The sequence below is a fragment of the Tachysurus fulvidraco genome, chromosome 2 (assembly GCF_022655615.1).
Source record: "Tachysurus fulvidraco isolate hzauxx_2018 chromosome 2, HZAU_PFXX_2.0, whole genome shotgun sequence".
Lineage (NCBI taxonomy): Eukaryota > Metazoa > Chordata > Actinopteri > Siluriformes > Bagridae > Tachysurus > Tachysurus fulvidraco.
In genome coordinates this window covers 23708868-23726714 of record NC_062519.1, presented here as the reverse complement: position 1 = coordinate 23726714, position 17847 = coordinate 23708868, and the positions used below count along the sequence as shown (strand labels likewise).

The 17847-nt window shown below is 38.3% G+C and overlaps 1 protein-coding gene across 7 annotated transcripts in view; it reads right to left on the bottom strand.

Moving 5' to 3' along the window:
- Positions 1–390: 390 nt before the first annotated feature.
- Positions 391–17847, bottom strand: part of pde4cb (phosphodiesterase 4C, cAMP-specific b) — a 67552-nt gene continuing 50095 nt past the window's right edge. For 5 of the 7 annotated variants that reach the window (XM_047810561.1, XM_047810563.1, XM_047810562.1 and 2 more), the window contains 15 exons: positions 12880–13068; positions 11626–11667; positions 11003–11036; positions 10821–10894; positions 10636–10685; positions 9398–9510; positions 6003–6096; positions 5197–5369; positions 4409–4507; positions 4144–4308; positions 3384–3483; positions 3077–3231; positions 2548–2670; positions 2279–2461; positions 391–1167 (listed from right to left, as the gene is read on the bottom strand). In XM_047810561.1, the coding sequence (XP_047666517.1) occupies positions 832–1167; positions 2279–2461; positions 2548–2670; positions 3077–3231; positions 3384–3483; positions 4144–4308; positions 4409–4507; positions 5197–5369; positions 6003–6096; positions 9398–9510; positions 10636–10685; positions 10821–10894; positions 11003–11036; positions 11626–11667; positions 12880–13068 (1930 nt within the window). In that variant the 3' untranslated portion in view covers positions 391–831. The remainder of the gene's footprint in view (positions 1168–2278; positions 2462–2547; positions 2671–3076; positions 3232–3383; positions 3484–4143; positions 4309–4408; positions 4508–5196; positions 5370–6002; positions 6097–9397; positions 9511–10635; positions 10686–10820; positions 10895–11002; positions 11037–11625; positions 11668–12879; positions 13069–17847) is intronic. The other 2 variants (XM_047810565.1, XM_047810566.1) reach the window with 1 other exon arrangement.

Here is a 17847-nt window from a genome sequence, read left to right as displayed (position 1 = left end):
TTGATCCAGGTGTGCTGAGATTGAACACCTGAAATGGGTCTGTTATCAAGATCTGATGAATTATTAAAGACACATGAAGATGTAAGTGTGGATATCAGTATAAATGTCTTTAGTGATTTAGAATAAAGATGCACTGGGTAATATACAGGGGTACCTTGCTACATTAAAAGTGAGATATTTATTTATATCCTGAGGTTATTAGTGTCGTTCTTTTATCGCAAGCTAATATTTGGCATGACTGTCACTTGTCCATTCGTCATACAAATGAAATTGTACAAAATACAAATGAACGCTAAATGAAGTATTTAAAATGTTAATGAATCTCCTACTTGTCCTGAACTAATAGTACGGTGCAAAAAAAAACAAAAAAAACAAAACCAACAACAAATAAACAGTTCATCGATCCTGTTAGCTTACCATAAATATTAGAATTTCCTCTATAGACAACATATACATCATATGAAGGAAGACTTTCTTTCTCAGAAGATCTCCTTGCTCGGTTAATAGACCCTGAAGAGGCTGAGCCATCCTCAGATCTCACCTCGGTCACTGAGTGATCATTACAGCCACCTGTGTGCTAGACACAAATGCATTTTAAGAAGCTAAGACTAAAAGGTTTATCTGGCAGGATGAAAAAAAAAACAGGAAATGTGTGTCCAATAGGTGAAACAAGGAGTTATCTCATTAGCTTGTATATCGCGCATTGCTCGATAGGAGCCTGCTACAGCCACACTTAAGTTCATCACAGAATTAGGAGTAAAGGTTCGCTGAGACTTGTCATTAGTGCCATGCCTCTAGCTACGCACAGTTTTTCTCTTTAGTCTCATTCTCTTACAGCTTTCTGTCCATTGTGTCAGGAGAAAACGTCCTGCGGCACCGAGTCGCCAAGATCTCCGACTCGGTGTGCTCTGCTTCCTGAGGAATCTCGGAGTCTGACTCGCCCTCCTCCTCCAACGTCAGCTCGAACTGGATCTTTTCGCTGGTGGAGGCACCGATGGCACTTTGAGAGTCCTGTTCCTCAGGTGGGGGTGAGGGACTGCGGCGGATCATGCTCTGGTACCACTCGCGGTTGTCTTCCAAAGTGTCCAGAATGTCTTGGGCGTCTGGGTGGACGAGGTCAGCCCATGTCTCCCAGAGAGGGTGCACAATGTAGTCAATGAAGCCCACCTTAACATGGAGGCAAATAGTAGGTAGATGTTTAGCATAGACACTTTAGCTCATGCAGAAAAAACCTTTGATTTGATTTGATGTAAAAGTAAGAGATTTTTGTTTATTCGTCTTAGTTAATATTACTGCTACTATTTAGCTGAGCGTGTGTATGGCAATGTTAATAAAAAAAAAAAAAGAAAAGAAAACTAAAAACTGGTTTTCACACTGGGAATATTTCAAAGTAACTACCAGTGTGAAAGCTCACTTAGTCACAAAAAAGTCATTCATTCATTCATTCATTCATTCATTCATTCATTCATTTTCTACCGCTTATCCGAACTACTCAGGTCACGGGGAGCCTGTGCGTCATTGGGCATCAAGGCAGGATACACCCTGAATGGAGTGCCAACCCATCACAGGGCACACACACACACTCTCATTCACTCACACACACACACACACACACACACACACACACACACACACACACACACACACACACACACACACACACACACACACACACACACTATGGACAATTTTCCATAGATGCCAATCAACCTACCATGCATGTCTATGGACCGGGGAGGAAACCGGAGTACCCGGAGGAAACCCCAGAGGCAAGGGGAGAACATGCAAACTCCACACACACAAGGTGGGAATCGAAAAACCCCCCCAACCCTGGAGATGTGAGGCAAATGTACTAACCACTAAGCCACCGTGCCCCCCCTCAAAAAAGTAATTTATTTATTTAATTCCACAAATGTCACACCCTCTGTAAGACATAAATGAGTTTACAAAGCTCAGTGCATCAGAAAGTCCACAAGTTTTCGGATTGAGGACGTATGGACACAGAAGGACAAAAACCAATCACAATGCAGCTTTCAATTGTCCAAAGCAGTGACCAGAAATGTGTACAAAAAGGCCTGTGTGTTTAAGGCTTAATCTAGTTTAAGCTGAACAGAGCAAAGGAAGATTATTCCACCTATTGGTCAATGCTTATGAAAGATTTCTCTTGTCTTTTATAACAGCTACAGTATTTAAGACGGGAGAGGAAAAAAGCATTGGAAAATAAAGCTGCAGTCCAGCTTAGGTATTAACCACATGGCTGATCGTGTTGCTTTGGTACCTGAGATTTCTCCACGGAAGCAGTGTGTTTGTCACACATGGGGCTGATCTCCATGCCTTTGTCTCGCTCTCGGTCACCCTGGGTGAAATACTCCACCATAATGCGGTCTGTCCACTGCCTGTAGATCTCCAGAGGCTTTGTAGGGTTGCTGAGGTCAGAACAGTGGACCATGTTTTGGAGAACCTAAAGCCAGAAGATGATAGAAACCTAAGCTTTAAGTTTAAGTCAGTAGAGAGCTAGATCTATAAAACCAGAACCATAATACAGACCTGTATTCTGTCCGAGTAGTTGTCCAGCAACAATACTCCCAGACTGGTCACTTTCTTTGTCTCAACCATGGTCTTCAGGGCTGCCAGGAAATTCATATGCTTGGACATGTCTGTGGCTAATACCTGTTTTGAAGCAAGTCATAAAGTAAAGGCATCACATCAAATAAGCGGCAAGGTATGGTAATGGTGCGGTAATGGTAAGGTATGAAACAAGTTTACACACCCTATGGTTTGTGGGTGATAATTTATCCACAAAAAACGATAAAGTTGAATGTTTAAAGTAAAATTATACACCAGTGTATTAGATGAATTGCACTTCAAAAACTAGTAACAGCTTAAATATTTCTGGTGTATGTGAAATAAGCTTTAGTAGCTTTATTATAGTCTTAATTATTATTATTATTATTATTATTATTATTATTATTATTATTATTATTATTATTGCTGATGGATTAAATACAAAGAAACATATGCTCTTTATTTTAAATGATGTAGATTAGACGCACTCAAGGTTAATGTCAAACCTCACCATGTCGATGACCATTGTGCGCAGTGACAGCCTCTGTTTCTTGCTCAGGTTCTGGAAGATGTCGCAGTTTTCTTCCTGTAGGAGTTTAAAGCCCACGGCCAGGTGGTGGTTCTCCAGAACAGACGTGTCGTTGTACATCAGAGCCAGCTCGGAGTCTGAAACAATGAAGGTGTACACACACAATTATCTAGAATTCAGCTACTTGGACTATTTTTGTGGACTAGTGAAATGCCCATAAAACAAGAACACACTTGTTAAAAAAAATATTATAAATAATGCATTTATATATAATTGTGCATAAAGGTACTTGTGTTGATGAGGAATTGGTTTGTCAGTCCAGGATGATCAACATCATGTATGGCACTAGCAAACAAAGCAGCCATGATTTCGAGGTCAGTGAAGACATCCTGAAATAAAGAACAGGTTATTATTATTATTATTATTATTATTATTAATTAAGCTTCGCGTTAGTTCTGGCAGGCTATGTCGTCAAGCGTGCATCAGCTGGTAATCAGCTGTCCATGACGCGCACCAATCCGGTTACGACATCCTATAACCCGACCATTTAAATTCCCGTTCATTGAGCCGCTTTCTATCGCGTCGCTGCTGCTGCGACTTAAACTCCCATCTCCAACCCCGACTCCACCATGCCAGAACCTGCGTTCATTGTACCAGTTTACGTCTTAAATCTTCACATATTTTTCTCTTTCTCTCCCTCTCTCTCTCTCACTCTAATTATTTAATTATTTATTTATCCATTTATTCTTTTTTTTTTTCATTTGCCAAAAAACAAACAAACAGACAAAAAAAAAAAACTCTATGCATGACTAATGGTTCTGTTATATGGGGGGTCTATTCTATTTGCTAGTTGCTGCTCTCCCCGCTCGGCCCATGCATGCACACGGACGGGCGCGTGGATTCCTGCCCAGAACAGAACCATGCCGCCAACACTAACTGTGTGCCATCATCTAATAAATTCTCATTTGACAAAGTGGTCCAGACAGAATTATTATTTCTGGTGAAAACCTCAGCTCCTTTAGTTTGCTTGAATAAATAAAGAAAGGAACCTCTAAAGCAGGCGAGGAGAGGAGAACGTGTGTGGATTGCAGTACATCAGCAGCATGTATGTTGTTGTGATAGGCAACATCAGTGTGGTAGTGGCCCTCTAGGGTCATCATGAAGGTGATGAATGTGTCTGTTGGGATCTTAAAGCACTTCAGTAGGTCTCTTTCCTGAAAAAAAAGAGATGATGCAGTGAAATAATGCTATGCAGTAAATCAATTGCAGTATAATAAATACATGGATTAATCAAGAGAGTTTAAAGTTTCATACCTGAAATATTGTGTACATGATCACCGTCAGTGGCCGATTCCCTGAATGCTCCGCAATCTTAAAGATATCAAGACCCCAGCGATTGATGTCCTCAAGTTCCTGGAATTAAAAAACCTGTGTTCACATGAAATCTGACAGTATGACTCAATTTGTATTACCTTTTCAAGGCATATATCCCTTTCGTCACAATTTATTGGTCCATGCGATGAAACTGTAGCACGTATTAAGGATGTCCTTTCATAAACATGAAAGAGTTGTGAGTTGCCATGACAGTTGATTATCACGATAGCTGTCATAACAATCGACAGTTTATATTAATTTGTGCTACAGTTTAATTTTGCATAGTTATTGCTAGAGATGCATCACTGCCAACATGCTTTTTCTTAGCATTTATCAGGGATATCAGGGATCTAATTAGTATTCAACTGAGGATGTCCCATGTTATAAATAGTGGCCATGAAGCACATGTGTGTACTAGGCTTGTTCTTCCTAACATTTTCTATGATTTGATGAAGTGCATTAGCATTAGCTACCAACATTGTATGGTTGGAGTAGGGGCTGCATTGGAAGACACTATAGATGCTTTAAAAAAACAAAAACATTTGTTTAGCTATAAATAACATTTTACAAATAATGATTCATTGCATCTGAATACTTTCTTGTCAAGGTCTAAGTACTACTTTGGACCTTGGAATGAAACAAACTGCTTTGTCTTTTAAAGTGTCTTACAAATTTTAAAGGGCCTCTTTAGCCTTAATATTCTACATTGTGTATGTGAATGATCTGACCTTAGCCAGCAGGCTCTCGTGCTCAGTGTTGACCCCAAAGCGAGGGATGCGGCTAGGGGCCAAGCTCGGGCTGTGTGCCAGCTTCTTCACCCCGCTGATCTGAGACATGGGACGCCGTTTTTTCTCCTTCTCCTTCGGTGGCGGAGACAAGATTTCCACATCGTGTGGTTTCTCTACACACATTAAAACAATTATACTGGCATGCATACTTAATCGACATCTATTTATTCATACAGTCATTCAGTAGGAACAATAAGTGTCTTAAGATTTGAACATCCTTCACCAGACATTTTCTCCAGTAGATTCCTAGATTCCGAACATTAATAGGAACAAAGTACCTTCATCCTCATGATTAGTGTGGATTTTTCTGTTTATAGTTTACAGATGCTCCCTTTGTGTGGGTCATGATCGTCAAAATGTTACTGTTAAACCCGCATTGACGCACACAATTCAGCCCAATGGCGATACTGTAGTCCCCATAGCAACGACAGGCAATGTGTTTAGGATTGTTTCCATCTTTCTTTTGTTTTCCCATCTAAATGATTTCCATTCTACATAAAGTTATACTTATAACAAGAACCCATCTCACAGCGCCGAACCCAATACACGAATGAACAAAGAACAAACAAATGCAGAAGAACCACGTTTTCCTAACACTCAATAGTTAAGTTTAGTATTCCTATTATAATCAGTAAAGAGCAGATGGGTGGGTGTCAAAATGTGTAAGATGATTCTTTGAAAGCCTGGTTTTCAATCAGATGGCTATAATACTGTATATGATGAGTGTATGACTCGCTCACACTTACCTAAAAATGTGCTTGATATGAACTCGGACACTTGGTTTCCTGAGCGACTTGTCTCTGACAGCTGGGTAAGTTCACGGTTCAGCATTCTTTTAAACTGCACACAGGGCATACACAGTGGATTGTTTGTCAGCAATTACTGTCAGTTAAGAACTACAGACTTCTCCAGCAAAGATGTACCAAGAGGCAATAACACTACTTAGATCAGAATTAGGAAGAATTACATGTATGTAACTTTTGATCCCCTCCAAGAAAAAAAAACAAAAAAAAAGGCCAAAATATGACAAATTATTCCAAACTTTGCAACCAGAGATTTATTTATTTTTTTGTTATTTTTATTGGTGAATTAGCTAGCACAGGATTCTTATTTTAAACTCGTGGTGAAGACACACATGCAATTATTTTCTATGACAGCCGTACTCGTGTTCACTGCACTTCAAAAGATCTTGGCCCAGATTTACAAAAAAATTTAGAAAATATCTTTAAGTTTGTTTGATTTTACGTTGATTTCTAAGGCGCCATCTAGAGGGGATGTTGAGGAATGTGTATTTCTAATGATTCTCTGCACAATTTAAGTCAAAATATCCCAAGTAAAACAGACCTGAACAATACTTCCAACACTCTTCCAATTACGACTCAGATTCAGTCCTTAAACTACCTGAGACTGAATGTCGACTAATCGTCTCACGCGGTAATAAATTAACAAACACACAAGGAGTCTGTGATATATATTCTTAACATATGTGTTGGTATGTATTTTCAACCCTGCGGTCAAAACTTGGCAGCAGTTTGAACATCTAGTGATATATGATATATGACGGTTTGTTCAATGGTGCTGTAGGGAAAAAATACACAACACACACAACAGACACGAGAGTTTTGTGGTTGCCATAACAACTCGGGTACACAAGAGCAGCATCTCCATGTTCAGACAGGACCCTTTATTCAGAAGTCTGGGTGTCTAACACCTTCTCGGTGGAATCAACAAGTTTCCTGCATCTCTGTAAAAGCTGTTAATCAGAGAAGTTTATTAATACACATGCACGCATACACCCAGTGACTCATGCACACACCCTTGCATGCACATATACATAAACATACACACCAGCATGAACTTCTAGATATCTCAGATGACTCCTCCCACCACCCTAACAGTAGTACATAGTAAAAACTTTTCCTGGTCCTTTACTCCAACCTTTATGGCACTGTGTCCACTGTGGCCTAGTTTTTATCTGATATGATGTCGTCTTCTGCTTTTGTAACCGTTCAACTTTAAGGTTTAATATATTGTGTGTTCTAAGATGCTTTTTTGCTCACCATGGTTGTAAAGAGCTACTATAGCCTTCCTGTTAGCTCAAAGCAGTCTGACCATTCTCCTGTAAAGTCTCTCACCAACAAGATATCTCTGCCTGCAGAACTGCTGTTCACTGAATGCGTTTTGTTTCTCACAGCATTCTGTTATCAAGACAATTGTGTGTCAAAACCAGGAGATGAGTCATTACTAAACTACTCAAAACAAGCCCTTCTGACACCAACAAGGTCGCCGGCATGCCACCGTGCCACATGCCAAAAATCACTAAGCTGCCCATTCTGATGTCTGGTATCTACATGATATTATGAGCTGCACAGCTGCTATAAATTGAATTGTCTGAATATGGATAATTGCATGAAATATGCCTCTAATATATGGTTACAGAATGGAAGGAAATTGTGGCTCACATCATGTTAGAAAATGTTGCACCGGTTAATGACCCGAGTCGAGCATTAGTACACTTACCAGAGTGAAAGTCGCATCTCTGGCATGAGCTCATGTACAGAGCCATACTGAGATTTATTGGATTACGGAGCAAATCTTGTGGAAAGAAAAAGTGTCATTTCGTTATCCAGCACAGTCCTCTAAAGAAAAGTGCATGCAGTCGTATCATTAGCAGCTTCCATTTCCACTGTAGTCTGACAGCACATGTTGTCCAAGCAGAATAATTCCGGCTGTTCCATACAGAAGAAGAGTTTGATACAAATTCCATGTATCTGCACAAAGGCAACACATGTCACTGCTGGTCACTCTCCTCTGGCAGTGTGTGTACATACTGTACAGAAAGATGAGAGAGTATGATGCTTCCACAAGCTACGTCCCCATCCCCAGTTTCCAGCATGTGTTAGAACTTCCAATCAGCTACTCCTGACAACAGAGGCTTGAGCCGATCTGATTGGCTGGTAAGCACGGAGAGAGGTGTGTGCATACGCATGGGGCTAGAGGCGTGTGGGCTTTGCATACATAATGTGCAGGAAATGGGCAGAGGGAAAAATATGAATAAAGCCGAAGGGTAACTCCATTCATGATGGTGTGAAAGAAAAAAGAAGGAATCTGAAGAAGCAGCATGGATGAATATAAAAGATTTGATAAAGTATGTTTAGCAAAAACATCAATTCCTGTACTGCTTCAACAACCTACTGTATACGTGAGGATTATATATTTTTTTGACTATTTAATGTAGTTAGGTTAAAAAAAAACAATTCATAAACACACAGATGCAGGAATATAAAAGTAAAAATATAAAATAACATTTGCATTGAGCTTCACTGTAGAGGAGACACATTTCTGTGGATCCCATGATTTAATAATAAAAATATATTTATTTTTCTCTTTATAGTTAATAAATTACAAATAATTTTGACACAAGTAATATGGATAATATGGATTTCTGCACTTTTTTAAAAATCTTTTTAGGATTCTGTTATTCTGAGATGTTGTCACGATATTGCCTGTCTATTTATAGTATCAAGCTATAAATAGCATTTTTCAGTACTACACACAGCCACACTCCACACGTCATGGATTGGAGGTCTCCCATGACATTAGCTCCACACACAAAGTGGTGCATTCACATTTCCAAGCACGCGACAATGTAGTGTGTGTGAGTGTGAAATTTGCAAGCATGTCTAATAAGGCAGATGTACAGTATGTGGAGGCTTCAGCCAAAGCAAATGACATTTATCAAAAGAAAACAAAAGAAACAACAGGTACAGTATGTGTAACTTCACTTCCCAGCATATATATATTTTTATTTTTCCTCATGATCTTCTCAATTAGGTCCTTTTCCGTTTCCCGACCCTAAGCCGATGCTTCCCTGTCACATGACAGCTACAAGGCGGTGAGGGTTAAGACTAACATGTGCTTTGTTTGAGAAACACGAAGAGAACTCAGCTTTTTTGAACTGTCTTTCACGCAGAACCACAGGGCAGCGTAACACACACAAAAAAAATGCTAACTGTTAAATGCTAAATGCTAAAAGCTCACGATGCAATTAGCTTGTATCACAAAGATTTATGGATGAAAAGAAAAATATGAGTGCCAATAAGGAAATAAAGCAATGTAATGTCAAACTATAAATGGATACCTTATTGGAGGCCATTTCGCTGACCGAGTGACGTGTCTGCAGGGTCTCCAATTGGTCCAGACACCAATCAAGTTCTTCTAGGGTCTCGATTGCCAACTTCTGGCATGTCTCATCTGCAATAAGATGGTTATCATGCTAGTTAGGAACATAACTAGAAAAAAAAAAAAACAACAACACTATTCCTAGGTTGAACTTGAAAGAATGAAAATTCCATGGAGTTTACATTGAAAATGGGAGTAAATGCATCACCACTGTTATTCACATGCAAAACCAGACTGTATTTCAATGTCAAATTCATGAACAAATCTGTATTATTTGGATTCTGCGTAAGCAATAGAGCAGTAGAAAAGGGTATTCGAGTTTATAATGAGAATCCGATTGAATACCTATTGAATATTTTCATGGGAATATGATGGAGCTGTTTGGGTAAAACTCCATAAGATATATTCATTTGGAGAATCACAAATGGCTGTCAGTTTGCATGACTAGCCTCAAATTACAAGTGTCATCCTTCTTTATTTCCTTTAAATAAAGTGGTGTGAAAAAGTGTTGGCCCCCTTCCTGATTTTTTTGGTTTTTTTGCACGTTTGTCACACTTTAATGTTTCAGATCATTAAACAAATGTAAATATTAGTCAAAGATAACACGAGTAAACACAACATGCAGTTTTTAAATGAAGGTTTTTATTATTAAGGGAAAACAAAATCCAAACCTACATGGCCCTGTGTGAATGAATGTTTGCCCCCTAATCCTAATAAATGTTTGGGCAGCAATAACTGCAACATTCATTTATTAGGATTAGGGGGCAAACACTTTTTCACACAGGGCCATGTGGGTTTGGATTTTGTTTTCCCTTAATAATAAACACCTTCATTTCTAAACTGCATGTTGTGTTTATTTGTGCTATCTTTGACTAATATTTAAATTTGTTTGATGAAAAAAAAAATCAGGAAGGGGGCAAACACTTTTTTACACCACTGCAGGTCTTTTATTGTCAATTTTTTTTTATGGGTGCGCTATTTGTTGTAAAAGTAAGCCAGAACTCGATTTAATTATGTTTACGATTGGATTCACACACGGAACAAAGGTGTGAAGAAAAACTGGACTGTTTCACTTTTGATTGCTGTGTGGTTCACTGCGGTCAATTACGGTGCAATATTTTTACTCAAACTTTGTAGGCTTGTTTACAAAATAAATGTCTTCTCTATTTATCTAGGACTAAATACATAGCCACTGACCTGGCACACCCTGCTTGCACACAGAGGGAGGATTACTGCCCGACGGCCGTCTAAAAGAAAGAAATATGCAATTAGTGCTATGTTTGGAAATCTTTCATTTTGTAAGTGGCTGAAATGGGTTAAAACAATAAAATAAAATAAAATAAAATATGCTGGACAAATATGAACCAGACAACCTCTCTTACTTGCAACTTCCCCGATCCTGCAGATGAGTCAATGCTGCAAAGTTGCTCCGCACTGTTCGCAAACTGGCCAGGACCTACAGTATGTGAACGAACATCTACACGTTTCAAGTGCGCTAAAACTGACAAAACACTTGACATATTGGCAAATTAAGTGCACTGGAACAGAACATAATTACACTAACCTGTGCAAATGGTGTTACAATCATGTCTTCATGTCTGAAATAAGAACAAATAAGAGAATTCTTTGTCTTTGTATGTTGTGGGTTTTTTTTCATAGAGCTGTCCACATAGAGCTGTCTGTTCAGTTGGGTTTGACCTCAAGTAGATAGGGTAAGTTTAAGGTCTAAAACATGCCACTGTACAAGGGTCAATCAGAATTACAGCAGAGAACTGGACATTAGTAAACTGCGATGTGAGAGGTGAGGAGTCTGAACCACTTCAGTTTACAAGGCATGAGCATCATGTATACAAATGCAATGTTAGTTGATCAGTCACTAATACATAAATAGTGTAAGCGTGCGATTATACATACAGCTAACGATTTTTAAACATAAACGTATGTATATATTAATCAGCCATGTAAACTGAAGCTCAAATTGTTTCACCTGTGGGTCATGCAGAAAAAAAACAGAATATAGGTGCATGCATCACATTTAATCAGGCCACATATCCTCGACTTCTGGTGTGATGAACCGCATGACGTTGGGAAAACGAGTGTGTGAGTGGGTCTTGGTGATCAGTGAGGATGTCAGTTAATGGGGAAACATTGTTAAAGGAAAAGAAAGTTGCCACAAGCTTATCTCACCGAGGCAGACAACTGACTTCCCACTGTTTCAAGCCCTCTTCCCTTGAGGAAAAACAAAAAACATAAGGAAAAAAAAAACAACCACAAAAAAAAAAGGCTCAAAAAAAGTCTCATGACCTCACATGGATGTTTGGACAAAAAGACAATGGCGTCATATATGATGTCAACAATAAGGAAGTTGATAATGTTTGTGTAAATATATATATATATATATATATATATATATATATATATATATATATATATATATATATATATATATATATATATATATATATATATATATATACAGGGCTCACAATTTTTTAATACAGGCAAGTGTGACAACTCTGAACCCCCCATCTCCCCCCCCCCCCCCCCCCAAATGTGTTTGGTAAGGATCACTAACCGCAATTTAAGTATTTGTTCAATTTCCATTTATTAATTTGTGTGTGTTTGTTTGTGTGTGTGTTTGTTTGTATGTGTGTGTGTGTGTGTGTGTGTGTGTGTGTGTGTGTGTGTGTGTGTGTGTGTGTGTGTGTGTGAGAGAGAGAGAGAGAGAGAGAGAGAGAGAGAGAGAGAGAGAGAGAGAGAGAGAGAGAGAGAGAGAGATTATGACTGGTGGTGTTTATTGTAAGTGTTTGTTGCCTTTTTGAACTCCTTTATCATTTGTAATATTGCTCATTTAAAACAGTTCAGCTCAAGCCCAGACATTTTTAGGGTCATGATTGAGGACAATGTCCCGTCCAGAGACAAGCTGTTTTGTATTGAAGTTTTGTTCAAACCATCGAAAATACCCTCTCTAATGAATATTTTTTTGGTTTTTTTCATTGGTTGTTGCATTAAATCTTACCCAGATAGTGCTATTTTCTGATTGGCTATTGTGTAGCCTCTTTCTTTTGATTGGTTGATAAGTGTCAGGCTCGACTAAAAACTTGAACTGCGCTTGATTCCTGCCCATTTCCATAGAGACAGTGGTGCTGACTGATACATTTAAGTCTGCGGCTTATTAAATATATGAAAAGTTTTTCTGCGTGAGAAATACGATGTGTGGCGGAAGAGCGTGAGAAAAGACCCAAATGCGTAAATGTCACTCTCAATGTGTGACACTTGACAGCCCTGTATATATACATTCAGTATCATGATCGATAAAGGTAGCTGTTTTAAGCCCATTATTAAAAACACGAAGCAGTGTAGTACATACTGTAGTAATCTCTCCAATATTATCTTATCAGGCTATGAATCATCAGCACTTAGCAGAGTAATAATACTTACAGCTCACTAGCAGTGGAGGAGTTTCGGGACATGGCTTTTGGTGAGATGTCAAAGTCAGAATCAGAGCGGTACAAGAAAGACTCGCGTCGTTGACTGTGAGGGAAGGTGCCCTGCAGGACCAGGCCAGAGCTCGGACTGACCTGAGAGTCAACTGCTCGTCCCACTGATGGTCCATTTTCAACATCAAAACTGCAACGGTGAAAGAAAAAAAAAACAAGAAAAGATTAGACTGCAATTCTGCACATACTATAAGGTTGAGTGCGAAAGAACAAGAAAAGAACATTTAAATTTAAACATAACAACACAATATTTAGAATTGTAACGATTTTAATTTATTTTATTATCACGAGGAACAAAAATAGTACAAGTATGTTAATATCTATAATATTATATGATATTAAATATTAACTCAAAGGCCTTAACCTTGCTTTATATACAGTATGTGGGATAAATAATCTCTAAATGACTAGTATGTCTGACCTTCAGCTTGGTCAAACTTTGCCCATCCTTTCTGATATATCTGTTTAATAGCATCTAAGACATCTTAAACAGCATTCCCTGTCCTGGTAAATTCCTTACAGAACACTGTTTGTTATATATATTTTTCAACCCAGGTCTGGCTCATGGCAGAGGCCGTGATGTAAAAGGTACACTGCATAAAAGTTTTCCACTTAAACACTATAAACACCTGTTGTGTTTCTTTTCCATTAATGATGTTGATGTTAAGAACAAAACTATAACACAACTATCTTTTGATTGTATACAGGATCTACATGAGATATTTGAAGTTATCGCATAATCAGAATGATCACGCAAAAGAGGTCACTTGATTAATGAGGAAAGTAAATGGGTGACTGAGGAGCCACTGAGAACGTGGCAGGGGACTGAAAGGGCACAGAGCGGCTGCAGCGACTCGAGAACCGTTTCCTTTTCACTTCCGTGAGAATTCTCATCTGGCTTTCAGAAGGGATGCCGATCTGCGTCTGCTCCGATGTGTGGGGACGCATGGCGAAAATGTGAAAGTCACATGGTCTGACTTGAGGGCTATGAATAACCGCTACAACAGCTAAGGCTATTTATAGTCACTCAGGTGAAGCTACAACCCTATTTGCAATGCAGTACGTCTCCCTGTCACACATACATCCCTGTGTGCAGCTACATCCGAAATAATCGCTTCTATTTTTAACCTGTATCATATTAGAGAGCGGTGCAATGGAAAAAACCATCAACCATGCCTTGTAGATTATTATTTATTTTAAAATGGTCTTCTATTCCATTCTAATGAATGTAAGAACAATCTTAATCTTAATTCCCTAACAACTATTAACTAAGTGCTCAACTAAAGTAAACATTTGTTTATCTTATTTATCTTAAAAAGCTTGAAAGAGACCACGGAGGAGAGCCTAGCAATGCTTATCTAATCTCATCTTCAAACCTTCCTCCAACCACCTCAAGGTTTGACATGTTGAGTTGTGATGTTGTGATGCTTTTCTGCTCACCACAGTTGTAAAGAGGGCTTATAACAGTTACAGCAGCAGTCTGACCATTTTCCTTTGACTTCACATCAACAAGGCAATTCTGCCTACAGAATTTCCATTCATTGGATGTCTTTTGTTTTTCACACCATTCTACGTAAACTCTAGAGCATGTCACATGTCCCAGTTTTCTCAGAATTCCAGTTTCTAAAATTCTCAAAATAGCCCGTCTGGCACCAACAATCATGCCACTGTCAAAGTCACTGAGATCACATTCTTCCACTACTCTGATGACTGATGTGAAGTGAAGAGTGAAGAGACTTTCTTGATGCTCATGTGCTTAAGGCTGCTGCCAGTTAATTGGCTTATTAAAAAATTGTATTGCGTACATTTCCAGTTGGATGGATGGATGGATGGATACTTTATTGACATATGTGTACTTTCACAAATTTATCCTCCCCCCTGAATCCCAGCAATCTTGGCTCCATACTCAAGCTTCACGTATCTCAGAAATTGGACAACAGATTCTTTTCATAGCATAACATTATTCCAGAGATTTGTTTGAAAGTGCCATTGAGAATTATGTTGGTCCGAACCATCTTGGCTTTTTTCTTTCTTTTTTAGCTTGTCTTGAGTTTTTATGATTGCAAACAAAAATGTATAACGATAATTATTAGCATTTTCACACTGCGCTTAAGGTTAAGTTATTAAACCTTAGTACTGCCTATTACACAGTGATATGAATCCCTGCTCTGAAGCAGAGTAAGCACTGATTTTAGTGTTAATCCTGTGTTGTGGTGCTAAAGGTGTACAGTGTGAAATGATGCTGTGTTAGAATCAGAAGTGGGAGTCAGTCACACATGTGAAGTCATGAATGTCAAGTCAAAATCAAATCTAGTCTTTTTTTTAATATTTGTCAAGCAAGTCTCAAGTCTTAAATTTGTGACTTAAGTCTGACTCGAGTCAAGTCATATAACTCGAGTCCCCCATCTCTGGTTAGAATGCTTATGAACAGAAATCGAATAGCACGTACCTCATAGCACATGCTTTGTACAATCACAGAGTTTAAGTGAAAAAAAAAGCAAAGTCAAATGATGATGGAAATCATGTCCATTGGGGCAAAGAGGAGACAATTTTATTTTTACAGTTAAGATCGGAAAAGACAGATAAAACAGGAGGATTTACATGGAGGATTTGTTCCTCATTGGTGTGATATTTAAACTGATTGTGTGCTGCTTATTCAGTCATGGTTGCTGACAATAAATATATGCAAATAATTAAGTTAACCTAGTGTTCAGGAATGTACAGTTAGGTGATCCTGGGTATTAATCGATTAATTGTTAACTCTGGGTAAAGAACGAGCAGTGTGAAATGTTAAATAAGATTACCCAGGATTCCTTTTACCCAGGGTTTACGTTGACCCAGTTAAATATTCCATGTATATTAACTATAATAAATCATTCTAGATTTCTTGATACGCAGGTGCAGGTTTAGCAATTACTGTAGATAGTGTTCATGTCCATGATCTCATCCGTTTATGCACTTTTTAACTGTAAAATCTATACCGTACTAGGGACATTTTACAGCTGATTGAAGAACAAATAGTATATTATTTTAATTGCAAAATAACCAGAAAAAGAAACTCTTTATTTTTTCTCAATTAAGAAAAGATTTTGTCTATCTATGGGATTATTGTGTGACCTTTCTTAGATCACTCTAAAGCAAATCTCTTCAGCTTTATGCTTCGTTCTCTTTGGCACATTTGCAGCTACTTTAAAATACTGCTGCGTGATTAGTCTGAGGTGTAAAGAGGAGAGGATCATATTACTCCAAGTTTAGCTTTACTTCATTTCAGAGTCCAGTATAGTCTCAGCCTTGCTCTTATTCAGAAAATCTGCTTCATCTACTTCATTTCACTTAATAGTCAAATTAATTGAAAAAAGGTTTTGCAGTTGCTTCCCCAAAACTTCCAAACTTCCTGTCCATAAATACACACAAATTCTTTTGATGTTAAAACTACTGTTTTATTCTTTTGTTTATACATGTTTGTAGTTTGTCATAGGTAAAATATATATATATATGTCCTAATAGGGCCATCATTTTCACAGATTTGCATAAGAATAAAAAAAAGCCCAACATTTTTGCATAAAGGTTAATATCTTTAAAGTAAATGGTGATCTCAAACCCCTTTTTTTCATAAGCATCTAACATTTTTAGGTGTTTTTTTTTATCTTCAACCACTCAATTTTTTTGTAAGGTTGTCCCAACAGAGGTAAAAAAAAATACTAATTGTGGACTCAATATAAACACAATATACGTATATATTGAGTTTATATTGGTGTATATTTCCATAATGGAATTTTAAAATCCAGTACTTTGTGCAAGAACTATACTGTGAACATAACATATCTCAGATGGACTATAGCCAGTTAAATAGTATGGAAAGGTTTCTTAAGATTCTGCCTTTGCTAACTGTTCTCTGTCATTCCTTACATTGATCATCACTGCCAAAAAGACATTTGCTTCTTGAATCTCCAGTCCATACATATACACTATATGGGCAAAATTTTGTAGACACCTGACCATCACTCTGTATGTGTCTCCTTTTACTGTTATAATGACCTCCACTCCAGAAAAGGCTTTCCATAAGATTTTGGAGCATGGCTTAGTAACATAAGAGCATCAGTAACAGTTCTGGTTCATCCCAAAGGTGTTCAGTGAGGAGGAGGTTAGAGCTTTTAGCCCAAATGTAGTATACAGTATTTTATAAAATAAGTCACAAATAGCATGTGTATCAGGTATAAGGGTAAAGAAAGGAGTGATGAGAAGGTGCAATCAATATGCTCTTCGGTGGTGGTCTGAGAAGACTGTTGCGCTGAACATGGCATAATTGAGGGTAGCGCTCTGCAAAATGAAAAGCACACAGGGACTTGTCCAGAGCTCAACCTCTCTCCCGGATCCACTATCCCCACTGCTGGGCCTGATTAAGCTCTCCACAGATCTAGGCTTTATTTGGAACAACGTATTGATCCCAATTGGACAGCGTGCATCACTTGTTGAGCAAAAGCAATTAAGTAGCGAATTGCTTAGCCATGAAGGCTTAATGCACAGGCTGGGGTGAGAGTCAAGTTCAGAAGGGATGCAAAGAGGACTGGTCTTTGATTTGGGCTACAGATGTGCGTTTAATAGGCACATTTCAATAAGCAAGTGATTGGGACCTGGGGTGAAGCAGGGTCTACCACTTCCCTTTTAAATTAAGCGGTTACAAGAAAAGGTGAAAGTACTAGTAATTATTCTTTAGCCTGTACTAAGGTGAATCTAGTCGGGTGCATTTTCATTCTGGTTTCGTGGTGGAAAAAAAAACTTATACCTTACGTAACAGAATACAATGATAATTAGACTGTGTTTCCATTACTGGCATGGTTTAAGGCATGAAAATTTCAAACAATTCTAATTTACAGGGATCAGTCATGTTAAGTCAAAAAGATACAAG